General features: G+C 43.0%; 1 protein-coding gene across 1 annotated transcript; it reads right to left on the minus strand.

The window, feature by feature from the left end:
• Window positions 1–2679: 2679 nt before the first annotated feature.
• Window positions 2680–10203, minus strand: LOC119654960 (2-acylglycerol O-acyltransferase 1-like). Its single transcript, XM_038060622.1, has 5 exons — window positions 9732–10203; window positions 3666–3895; window positions 3269–3610; window positions 3000–3199; window positions 2680–2917 (listed from the first exon to the last, which is right to left on the minus strand). Exons 1-5 carry the CDS (start codon window positions 9867–9869, stop codon window positions 2760–2762), a joined length of 1068 nt encoding a protein of 355 aa, XP_037916550.1. The 5' UTR covers window positions 9870–10203; the 3' UTR covers window positions 2680–2759.
• Between the last annotated feature and the right edge of the window lie 2470 nt (window positions 10204–12673).

Here is a 12673-nt window from a genome sequence, read left to right on the forward strand (position 1 = left end):
ATTCGACATCATTTTTGCGAAAGCCGTGTGCAGCTTAAAACTTAATTTAGCATCTATCATCACTTCCAAGTATTTGAAGACCGCCTTGGAAGTGATTATATTATTATTATTATATTTCTTCGATTGAGTATAACTCAGTATCTTGGAGATGTTTTGCAGCTATAACCAGTACAATGTCGTCAGCGTAATCCACCACCGTAGTTCCCTCCTGAAACAGAAGGTTAAGCACATCTTGTACATGATGTTTCACAGCAGTGGGCCAAGTACGGAGTCGTGTGGGGCACCCGCGAAGACAACGTGCTCCTGGCTTCCAACATCGGTCTCATACGACAATAGCACCGTGATAGATGGGAAGACCAATGTTTGCTAGGGATTTCCGTATTAGGTTCTATTTGACTGAATTGAATGCGTTTCTCACTCACAATCATGCAATATTTGCTGGTACTTCCTTTTTCTCTGAACTTTAAATTCAGCAAAGCCAGTAGCCAATTTGATGACATCATTGGTTGATCTGGCTGTACGGAACCCATACTGTCAATCTGAAATGCCTTCCTGGCTCTCGGCAACCGGTAGTAGTCTTTTGTATATAACCCATTCTAGCATTTTTTTCACAGTGTCCAGAAAATATATGAGTATGTAGGAGAACGACTCACTCTGGGGTTCACGCTTCGAAATATTCAACGAACAATGCGGGTCTCGATTTCAAGGCAAGTTTAAGGGCCTTACTCGGTACTCCGTCTAGACCCGGAGCTTTACTGTCGCCTCTTCTACCGCAGATCTCCAATAGCTCCTCTCTGGTGACTTCTGGAATCACCGTCACATTCAGAGGTCGCTGGAAGCTACCGCAGCCCCCTTTTGCAAGATCTCCGGAGATGAACGCCCTCTGAATTTTTCCATCACGATTCTATATGCGCTACCACACGGATTTAAGTACGCCTTAGAGCAGCGCACCTTAAAACATTCCCTCTTTCTCCGCTGGATGACGGGCTTGAGAGTTTTGCGGGCCTGTACCTACTGCGCTTTGAGCCGTTCATCTGGCTTGGTGGCAGGCTGATCGAAGGCTGGCCAGGTTACTATCCCACCAGCCTTCTACCGGTGAATATGCAGCTCCTATATATGGATGTATCACATGCTTTGGCGATACATTGTGCAAGATGGAAAGCTTTTTCTATAGAGGCCCCCACTTTATTAGGTTTGTCTAATTACAACTCTATGAAAATTTGCTCATTCAAGGCTTTTGCAGACCAGCTTCACATTATCCCCCCTAGTTTAGTGAAAATTGTCTGACGATCGCTGCGGGTGTAGCTCTTGCTGACTAATCAGACCATACCACGCGCCAGTTCAAGGCTGAAAAAGGTCAGGTCTATGATTGAGGCAAACCCTCCTTTCCGATAAGTGTTTACATTACCTTCGTTGGCCAGCACTATCTCCAGATACCCAAAAACTTCTAATAGACTGCACTCCTTGCTTTTGCCTCTTTGGTACCCCACTCAAGCGCCCAGACTTTGAAGGCATTGGCAATCACCTTTGGACTTTGTCCTCTTGGATCGAGAACAAGATTATCATATTTTCACCCACACAAAACGACTGACAGCCAAATTCATAGTACATTGTACGGGATGTTTAGAGGTGGCGGTGAGGAAGACGGGGCGACAACCCTGTCGACCGAATCAAAACCAAGTGACCGAGGAGAACCTTCACAGTGGTGGCACTAGGAGACCCTGTATCACATTGGTTTACCGGTCATGATGCAGTAGCCGAATGCTCAAAAGGCTTAATTAGGGCGATCGGTCTGCACGGGGACTCATCTGAAGTGACAATAAGTTACGAAACCTTACCAGGGGTATACTGGTATTATGGAACCGGGATAGCCCCTGAATTCACATACTTCAGGAGAACTCTCCCTAGGGGGCTTCAAGAATTATGCCTCTTCATCTGCACACACAGATGCAAGCAAGGGGGGCGATCTTCGGAATGGCCGGGAGTATCAGTGAGGAGTGGCCTTAATCGAGAGGATATTGATATTCTTTCTAAACGCTACCCCGTATTACTGATATCAAGGGATAACATGACAACGAGGTCTCATTTCTATAAGAAGTTTGAAATATGCTGGAGGAGCAGGGCAAACGAGGAATCCTTCACAGCAGAGGGAACAAGCGCAGGGGTCATTGATTCAAGGAAAGCGTATTTTGAACCAATGGATAAGCATACTAGCATATTTCAGGTGGAAATATACGCCATAGACAGATGTGTCTCCTTCAACCCCAAAGGCACTTAAATTCATCCAGGTGAACTCCAAACTGATATGGAAATACCTTACGAGACTGAACACACTCGGTTCGCACAATAAGGTCTAAATACTCTGCGTTCTAGGCGATATTTGGTTAAAAGGTAATGAGGCGGTGGACAAACTGGCCAGGAAGAGTGCAGAGTTTGGATAAAGAAATCGGTGGAGTCAGGAAAGATGGAATAAACTGAGTGAGAATATATATATATGTCAAAGGACGAAGCTTAAAAAACGGTAAAATTCAGTTAGTGTGTAGTTCTTACCTTGTACTTCCAGGCTACTATTCAGGAGTCCAGCGAATTACTTCGCTTGAATGATGCAGGTGGTTACCAATCCAAATTCTACATAGTTGACTTTAAAAACTTGAAATTTAGGGGTAAATGCAAACAATATTTAAATGGAATAGAATCTCTTATTGCAATTACCAGCATATGCTTAACTATAATTTATCTAACTACACATCAGTCTTGATTTATTCGATTATTAATTTCACATTCTTGGCATCTTGAATGTACTTATGTTTATGCGTTTCAAAGAGATCGATGAGAGCCTCAATGAATTTAGCATGAACTTCATTGATCTCATCCCATGTAGGGTTTGTATTATGCGGAACTTCAAGTGGTGCTCCAACTAGAAAGGAAGCGAAAGTATCATAAATATCACTTTCATAAATTCTCTATGGAAAAAATATATTTGTTAATATAATACTTACTAACTGTTGTTATACGTCTTCGTCTAGGTATCATCCCGAATGAGTACTGGAAGAAACCCCGCCCAATGAACATAATCGGGGCCATACCAGTAATACTCTTAAACCATTCCTGATATCGTCTTAGAAGTGATCCGGGAGGGTTCGCAGGTTGGTCGAAGACGTCTACTTCTCCAAATGAAAATACTGGTACGATTGGAGCACTATAATTGTTCAAGAGGATATGTTATTAGTTGAGTTTATTAGCCATTTACGTTAGTAATGTTTCATACCCTGTAACCAAGGCCATTTTTATGAATCCTTTTCGCTTTTTCACGACTACCTGGTAGTTGTTCGGACGACAATATAAGGATTCTTGCGCTCCACCAACAACAACCGTGGCAGCATTAGCTGTGTAACCATCGCGATTTATTGGATCTTTCGGATCATTTGAGGCCGTTAGCAGAGCCTTCAAGCTGTTTGACGAAGCCGAAGCTAGTCCCCATGAGAAGGGAAATATACGGAAGAATGGAATTTGAAAGTGGAAATTTAAAGTAACCAACTTTGATCGAATTCCAGGAAAGAGTTCTTTCCAGTTTGAAGCTGAAGTTGCAAAGTTGGCGAAAGCCCCCGTACTGGAAATGGTGGTGAATTAATAGTAATACAATGTGTGAATGTCAACGGTCAAACCTTAATATGCCATGAGGAAAAGATGCAAACAGATAATTACGATCTGGACTCAAGTCAACAGTTTTCACCAAATCAACAGGAAAATAATTTTTGAAATACACCCAGAATTTACTTTCACGCATCCATCGATAGCCTTGTCCTTTGCCTCCAGTGTCGCCTGCCTTTCGATCCCGGTATATATGAATGCAATATATAACCAACAACGCTCTTATATAGATATTTCCCTTCACCTGGAAAGATACAAAAAAAATGCAAGCACATGAATAAACAAGTCCCGTATCGTGTCGATAAAAAATATAAATATGAAATATTGTATCGGTTGCCATGTAAAAGGACGTTACAATGTATCTATCTTAAATTGTGGAAGGCGAACGTTCTCAAAAAAGACCATATTTCAAGGTGCATGTCAGTGGTACACTGCTCTTTTGAAAATACATTTAGGACACAATAGGATTTTTTTCGAAGAAACTATCTGGTAACTACGGAATGCGACGGGAAATTGGAGAAATCAATGGCTATTTCTACCATGGGTAATAGTACAAAATCAACGCAAATCAATAATGTTCCTGCAACTTTTTTGAAGCGTCCATTGCAGTAAAGGGGATAGGGCGCGCCCTGGTCCTGTGGAGAAATGAATAAGTGTGGCCTGCCGGTATGGTCGGTGGCACTTAACGCAATGATATCAGAACATAAGTTAACTAGTCCAACAAATTAGAGCCCGGAACGTCATAAGCAAGAAAGAAGAAGTCGATTAGAGGGTATAATATAAATCTAACATAATTTTTAATAGCCATCCAGAAAAAAAGTTCTTAAAGAGTAGATAAAGAACACCAGAGCAAATATAATTCTCACCTTCGCAGAGTCAGTTGAAGATTACGCGAATGGCACCATTCATGGCCCCCTTAACTGGAAGAACGATGTCAATCCACTGAAAAACTGACCCCACGGATATCATATCTAAGCTAACCATGAAGCTAGCTTAATTAAAATTGCCCTTAGTCGCAGATTTTACGACCAGATAAGGCAAGGTTTCCTATGGAGCCACCCGCGGATGTGTTGCGCTGCTGCATCTGCTGTTAAAGCGTACATTCCGCCAATTACCACAAATGCGCAGTCTATGAAAAAGTCGTACTTAGAAGCAACCTTACCAAAACTAGCAAAGCCAAAAAACTGAAGCTGGATGGAAGCTACTTCCTTGAATCATAGCCCAACCTATCTCCATTCTAATATTTTGACGCGTGTTAGCGTATCCAAGCGGCTAGGAAGGTATTTCCGTAAACCACGGCCCATCCGGTCTCCATTTCAATATCTAATGAGTTTAATCAGTTCATCATCATTAACAGCGCAACAACCGGTATCCAGTCTAGGCCTGTCTTAGTAAGAATCTCCAGGCATTCCAGTTTTCCGCCGAGCTCCACCTATTTGATGTACCTAAAAGGTGTCTGGCACCCTGGTCTACGCCATCGCTCCATCTGAGGCCGGGTCTGCGTGTCTTCCTTTTCTGCCATAGATATTGCCCTTGTAGACTTTCCGAGTTGGATCATCCTCATCCATATGGATTAATTGATCCATGATCCATCACAAACTATTGAGCCGGATTTTATCCATAATAAGACGGTCATGGTATTGCTCATAAATTCCATCGTTATAAAGGCTACGTAATGGTTTACTCTCAAGTAGGGGCCCGAAAAATCTTCGAAAGATGCTTGTTCCCAATGCTGCTAAGTGTTCCTAATTTTATCCTGCAAAGAATTCAAGTCTCCGGGAAATACGTGATGACTGGCAAAATCATTGTTTTGCACGTTAAGAGCCTTTGTAAGCTGAAATTTCGTCGTACAGCTGTTATCGATTACAATTTTCGACCCTAGATAGAAAAGTTATCAACGGTCTCAGAATTGTGTTCTCCTATCTTTATTGTCCCCATTTGACTAATAGTTGCAGTGGATAGAGAAATGCAGCTCATCACTTAAGCAACTGGTCCATAAGTAACCTCCAGTTAAATCTAAATATGTCATTTTCGGTGGCGATTCTGACTTATAAGGGTCAATATCATCAGACTGGGCATACCCTGGAATTCATATTGCAAAGTGGCGAAGAGAAGGGAGAGACCCTCAAGTACTACCTTTGCAATTGCCCAACTCTAACTAGAACCAGGTTACGAAAACTGGGTGGACAATTATTTGGAGTCCCTAATGAGACCTCTGATTATAGTGTGAAGTAACTGCTATTCTTTTGGCCTGAAGAGTTTGTGGCGTCAAAACAGGGCACTATAGCACTTATTGGGCTCTTCGGAGCGGCCACTGACATTTATCTACCTACCATTAAATTTGGAGTCAATCATGGTTTGCGGCACAATTTCTGCCAGAGGTGAGGCAGCGTCAACTGAATCTGGAGAAACCAAAAAGGAAGTCATACTGTAGCTGAAAAATATACTTGGCGAGTGTGCGTGCTCAAAAGCATGAAATCGTTATCCAACACAAGAACCTAGATCAGGTGCTTCTAAAACAAAAGTCAGCCCTGCCTTAGCAGAGCAGGAGGAGTATATTGTCAGCCTGAGAAAGCGTATGGAGGTACACAGCCATGCGACTACCTGTAGAACCAGTGTATATAAGCTCCTGGACGTTCGGAAGGTGTGACAAGCAGGATGTCGCCTTAGAGAGAAGTACTCTCTGAAGAGATGCTTTAAGTGCCTCTTCTGCGGACACTTAGCGAGGGCAGGTACAAGTGCTGTGTAATGATCTCAACCTCAATCACTGTAGAGTCGCTCAATACTTACTCTCATAGACCACCTATGACTCGGAAGCGACAATAATAAGCAAACTCCATAGCATAATATTTGGGTAGTTGATCTAGCAGGTAGGGCGACTTTGTATACCTGTGGTGAACAAGTTAATTAAGAATGTAACCACATGGGGCAAAATAGACGGCATATTGCACAAGCATTTGCGGACGACCTAGGCGTAATAATTACCGGCAAGTTTGCGGACACAGTATGTGACTGCTTGGATGCAACTTTGCATGAAATCCACAATTGGTTCCTCCGCAATGGACTCACGGGGAACGCTAGGAAGACTGGACTGGATTTTATGTTCACTAGAAACGTCAGGTGGGGCGGAAATCCAGCTGGCACAAACAGTCAAGTATTTAGGAATGCATTTCGACTGTAAGTTAACGTGTAAGCATCATATCCAGAAACAATATCAGAAATCCTGCAGATTGCTCTGATGTTGTAGGAATATGATAGGTAAGACCTGGAGACTTTCACCAAAACGGATACATTGGATGCATACATCCATAATAAAAGCCATTTTGATGTATACATGGATCCTCTGGTGACCGAGACTTAACTTTGCTAACAGCGGGAAGCTGCTAATGCAGATTCAAAGATTTGGTTGCCTAAGTATTACTGGAGCAATGAGTACTACGCGGACTGCGGCACTTGAAGCTATCTTAAATCTACCCTCCATTCAGGTGAAATGTAAAGCAGCCAATGACGCATATAGATTCGATACCATTGAAGCGTGGAAAGGCGGCCAATAACACGGTAATGCGTCCATCTGGAAATACCTTGATAAACATCCGCTAGCTCTGATGCCGACCGATCATATGGTTTCCAGATTCGTCTTTGAAAAGGCAAACACTGTCGTAATCATCAAAAGAGAAGAATGGTCTACAAATAGCAATGAGTCTTTTCAGATTACAGACTTAATAATCTTCATCGACGGGTCAGGAGGGCGGATGAGGCTCGGGGGTATTCCGGGGAACCTTACTATGGAAGTGGCCCGACCCCCTTGGAAAAATGACGATTGGCAGCAGAATGTCTGCGACAAAAATGGAGGGGTCGCACCATTCGAATCTGTTCCGACAGTCACGCGGCATTATCAGCGCTAAACAGCAACGACATATTAAGTCAGCTGGTGTGGAGTTGTCATCAGGTGCTGCTGAAACTTGGCCACCCGAACGAAACATTCCTTATGTGTGTACCGGGGCACTCTAACATCACTGGTAATGAAGAGGCTGACAGACTGGCTCGCCGAGGGTCTGGATCCACAATGGTGGGACTAGAACCAACTTTTCGAATCCGGCCATCCACCGTCAAGTCTACTCTGAAGGGTGAAATTGCAAGGATTCACACAGACGAGTGGAGAAATGTGAATTCTTGCCGGCAGGCGAAAATCCACGTGAAAGAACCTGGGGTCTCTAGAGTGGATTTTTTGTTGTCCCTTAAGAAGTGGGACATGAGAACCCTGGTAGGGGTTTTAACGGGACATTGCTCCTTAAGCTACCATATGGAAAAGATTGGGGCGGTGGTTTCGGCTATGTGCAGCCAATGTGGGGAAGAAGAGGAGACGGTCCTGAACTTCTGATGCAGCTGCCCGGCCTCCTCAAATCTTAGAAGAAGACACCTTGGTAAGATTTTCTTCAATGAAGAATCTGCACAATCTCTGCCTCTGGAGAATATTCTTAGATTCGCTAACGCCTGCGAACGCCGTAGGCGGAAAGCCATTGAATGGGCGATTTACGGAGATAGTACAATGGATCTAACAATGGCCTGAGTGTTCAGAGCTGCGGCTCCCCCAGTAGACTAAACTGAATTATCTAACTAATGTGTCAAACGGTTCCAGGCTAGTTCTCTGATGACAGCCAGGTGTTTAGTTAGTAGTCCGACGGCATACTGTTGAGGGAGTCCAACACTTTTTGCGTAAACGCATTCACCTACCCTACCCCCCCAAAAAATAGTCATCCACCAAAGTAGAGTTAAGCTAAAATACTTTGTGTGTAAGTGCCATTTTAGAAGCAAGACACCGTTGGAAAATAAAAGCAAATTCATATCACTGTACGCATTCATGCGTCCAAGCCTCCCATCAAATTTCGTGCCAATAGGTCAAACCGTTTTCGAGTCAATTGCATGTGATAAGCACGCAGATTGACAATAAATTGATTGTCAAAAGGATTTGTATTGCATCTGCCGAGAATTTCGACCAGTCAAATGGGGTCGAAAAAGTCGAAATGATTTGGTGATACGTTGGGTCTATCATGTCCGCCGCTAACCTTGTGCAATGCAGTTCATGTTGATAAGGAGCATCTACTCTCCTGGTATATATTGAAAAAGTACATATTCACTGATAAGACTCAGGCAATGAAAGATCAACCGGTCACCGCTCATCATTAACCGGGAATAGTCAAAACGTAGCCGTTGTTCTCACTAACAGCGGACTTCACGCAATAAAAACATGATAACAAAAAACGCTGCATTGCAAGTTACAACTGTAGCCCTAGGTCTAGAATTTTCTTTTACATAAAATCGTTCTGATAACGCAAAATGCATCTAACTTGGTTCATTTATTTCAATTATTTTAATAAATGTATGAATACTATCGCATTCAAAGCCGCTATTACGTACGCTCTCGTCCTCATTGAGCGTTTTAAATTTCAAAACAAAATATAATTGAATTCCTGAACTATACACATTTTCCCAGATAGCTCAGAAAGAACTCTCCAAATTTATCCTTAAAAGCGAACCATATGTGAAGGCAGCAGTTATGCAATGAATTGCAGGAAATCACGCCACATACATAAACGAATGATCACATGAGAACATCCCACCGGAATTTTCCACTTTGGGAAATGCATAATGTCCTTTAGAAGATAATACGAATTATATTATGAAATAAATGCAGTTGTAACAGTTGCGGAGGAGTGCATACATGTAATAACCTTAGTCACATAACGTTCGTATGGAGACACTGCATTCCAGAGTAGCATTAGATTTATGGAAAATTTCACTGCAAATAATCGGCTTATGAAACAAGAAACAAAAACTATAAAATAAATATATTGCTTGCAGGAAATATAGTTGCCATTTAATCTGTTCAGCCTGTCATTGTTATGCAATGTTTTTCTAGATAGTCTATTGCAGTTTTTATTGTTTTGAATGTTTTCAAAGGCCTGGGATTGGGGGTATCCAACTCATCCCACTTGAATCTTTCACTGACGAAAGTTGAAAGTCACCAGTGTTCTTTCATATTTTTTCAAAAAAACGAATGGTTTTCCACGGAAACTTACCACCAACGCGCAAAATATGAAAACACAAATGAATTCACCAAAGAGGAGCCAAAATATCCAAATGGCAGCGGTAAGCGTTTCTAGGCGTCGATGCAAAGGTACATTTAGCGGGGCCCATTCTATGTTGAAAAGACTCATTTTCCCGTAAAACACTCACTAGCGGCACTGATTAGAATACACTGAACCTGATCAAATTTTTAAAAATTTCGCGACTCTTTCAATTCATATATTTCCACGTAACCAACGCGAAACGCCGGTCGAGAGATCCGATTACAAGGCAACTCAGCAGAATACTATACTCGGAAGAGTGCATACTAATCGAAAAATTTTGTGGACTTCTGAACGGTTTAAGACCCCTAAAGGGATCGAATACTCAATGTAATGTGTAACTGATAAATGACAACTGATAGTCTTATCTTGAGTTATAGAATGTCGAGTAAGCCGGAGCGAACTTTAGTCATACGCCTTTGCCTTCACTAGTTACTTGTTATTCCGTGTACAGATTAAAATCTTTATGATAACTCATAAACTACTCTGAAAATGGGAAAGTGAATAAACGTCATCCAATATGTATTACAGAATGATGTATTATTCTTACAAAATGGAAAATAAACCATTTTATTTGAAATAGAACTTTTAACGAGTCTCGCAATGAGTTATAAGATCGAGAAAAGATTCTTGCTCAAATAAGGGAAAGTTTTATATAGTATGTGACATTTTGTTCTCTCCAAACCACATGATAAAATTACGTGATTGCGCCCAACCCCGGGTTAAGCAGAAAAACTCGAGCTTAGACTAAAATTTATATTGTCTCCTTATCTCTAATTATTTCATGGCATGTGTTAATTTCGGGTCTCAAGAGAATTCCAGACCTGAGCGAAAACATCCCCACCTTCCAACTTCTCCTTGCAAACCTGTAACTCTACATATAACGCACCTCCTACATTAGGTGTCACCCTTGCTTGAGCCATTAGTTTAGTTTACTGGTGGGGCCGCAGCTCCGAGCACTCGGGCCATTGTTAGGTCCATTGTACTATCGCCGTAAATCGCCTATTCGCAGGCTTTAGCGAATATGAGAACATTCTCCAGAAGCAGAGAGTGTGCAGATTCTTCATTGCAGAAAACCTTACCAAGGCGTCTTCGTTCGAGATCTGAGGAGACCGGGCAGCTGCATAAAAAGTGCAGGGCCGTCTACCCCTCCTCTTCATATTGGCTGCACTTAGCCGAAACCATAAACCCAATCTTTTCCATATGGTAGTTTAAGGAGCAGTGTCCTGTTAAAAACCCTATTAGGGTTTTCATGTCCCACTTCTTAAGGAACATCAAAAATTCCGCTCTGGCAACCCCAGGTTCTTTCACAAGGATTTTCTTCTGGGGCAAGAGTTCAAATTTCTTTACTTGACTGACGTGAATCCTTGCAATTTCACCATTGGGAGTAAAGTTGACAGTGGATGGCCGGATTCCAAAAATTGGTTCTGGCCACCACCATTGTGGATCCTGCCCCTTGACGAGCCAGTCTGCCAGCTCCATCATTACCAGCGATATTTAAGTACCCCGGGGCCCACATCAAGGATGTTTCATTCAGTCGACCAAGTTTCACCAGCACCTGATGACAACTCTACACCAACTGGCTTGATATGTCGTTGTTGTTTTGTACTGATAATACCGCCTGACTGAAGTGGCCAAAGGGTAGTATAGGTCCCAGGGCGAAACATGGATCGGTACCCACGATGGAGCATAAAACCTGGGAAATGCCTACTGAATCAACACCAACAGCTCTACTACCAAACCCTAGCTCCACCTCCACGTGGTGACCGCTGGGAACTCTCTCTTAACGAAAAGCTGGAGACGGAGCAGGATGAAGGCGAGTCTCCCTCGCCTCAAAATAGGAAAAATTGTACCAACTGGTCCTCCAGGTTGGGGGTTGGGTAGGGCTGACAACCCTACACGGAAAACAACTTGTTACGAAGCCACAACAGGAGCCTCGGACTGGACGGATTATACAACGACGAACTCGGCAACGACAACGACAACAATATAGGGCTGATGTAACAGCGTTACAGGAGATGCGTTGGACAGGCACCGGTTTCCTGGAGAAGAGCCACTACACCATATATTATAGCGGCCATTCAGTAAACCATATGGCCGGAGTAGGTTTCTTAGTCAGCCAAAAAATGAAACCTGCTGTTATCGGCTTTGAAAACATAAGCGAACGGCTATGCACCCTGCGCTTGCGAGGCAAGTTTAGAAATATAACGTCCACGCACCTGCAGAGGAGACTGCAGCGTCGTAGAAGGATACCTTCTACGAGGCAGTAGAACGAACCCTCGAAGCCTGTCCCAGATATGATATCAAAATCATACTTGGGGATTTTAACAGCCAAGTAGGGAAGGAGCCCGTATTCAGGCGATACGCTGGCTCCCATAGCTTACACCAAAATATAAATGATAACGGACTGCGGATTATTAAATTAGCAGCGCCACACGAAATGGTTGTTGGAAGTACCTGGTTTGCGCGGAAAGCGGTCCACAAACATACGTCGATCTCTCCAGATGGGGCCACTTTCAACCAAATTGACCACGTGTTGATCGAACGCCGCTACCTCTCAGCCTTAATGAATGTCAGAACATATAGGGGGGCCAATATAGACTCGGATCACTATCTCGTTGGCATGGTGTTCCGAGCTCGAATAACAACAACACCTAGAATCCCCTCTGACAATCAGGTGGGAGCTAACACTGAAGCCATCCATAACACAGCTCTCTGCGACACCTATAAGAGGGAAATGGATGCCGCAATAACTGCAGTCAACAGAGGACCTGGAGATGAAGCATCAACAAATGATCTTCACAACCACCTGAAGAACGTTATCATTGATACGGCCACAAACATACTTGGCCCCAACCGCAAAAGGAGTCGGAACGGCTGGTTTGACGATGAAT

The sequence above is a fragment of the Hermetia illucens genome, chromosome 1, assembly GCF_905115235.1.
Source record: "Hermetia illucens chromosome 1, iHerIll2.2.curated.20191125, whole genome shotgun sequence".
Lineage (NCBI taxonomy): Eukaryota > Metazoa > Arthropoda > Insecta > Diptera > Stratiomyidae > Hermetia > Hermetia illucens.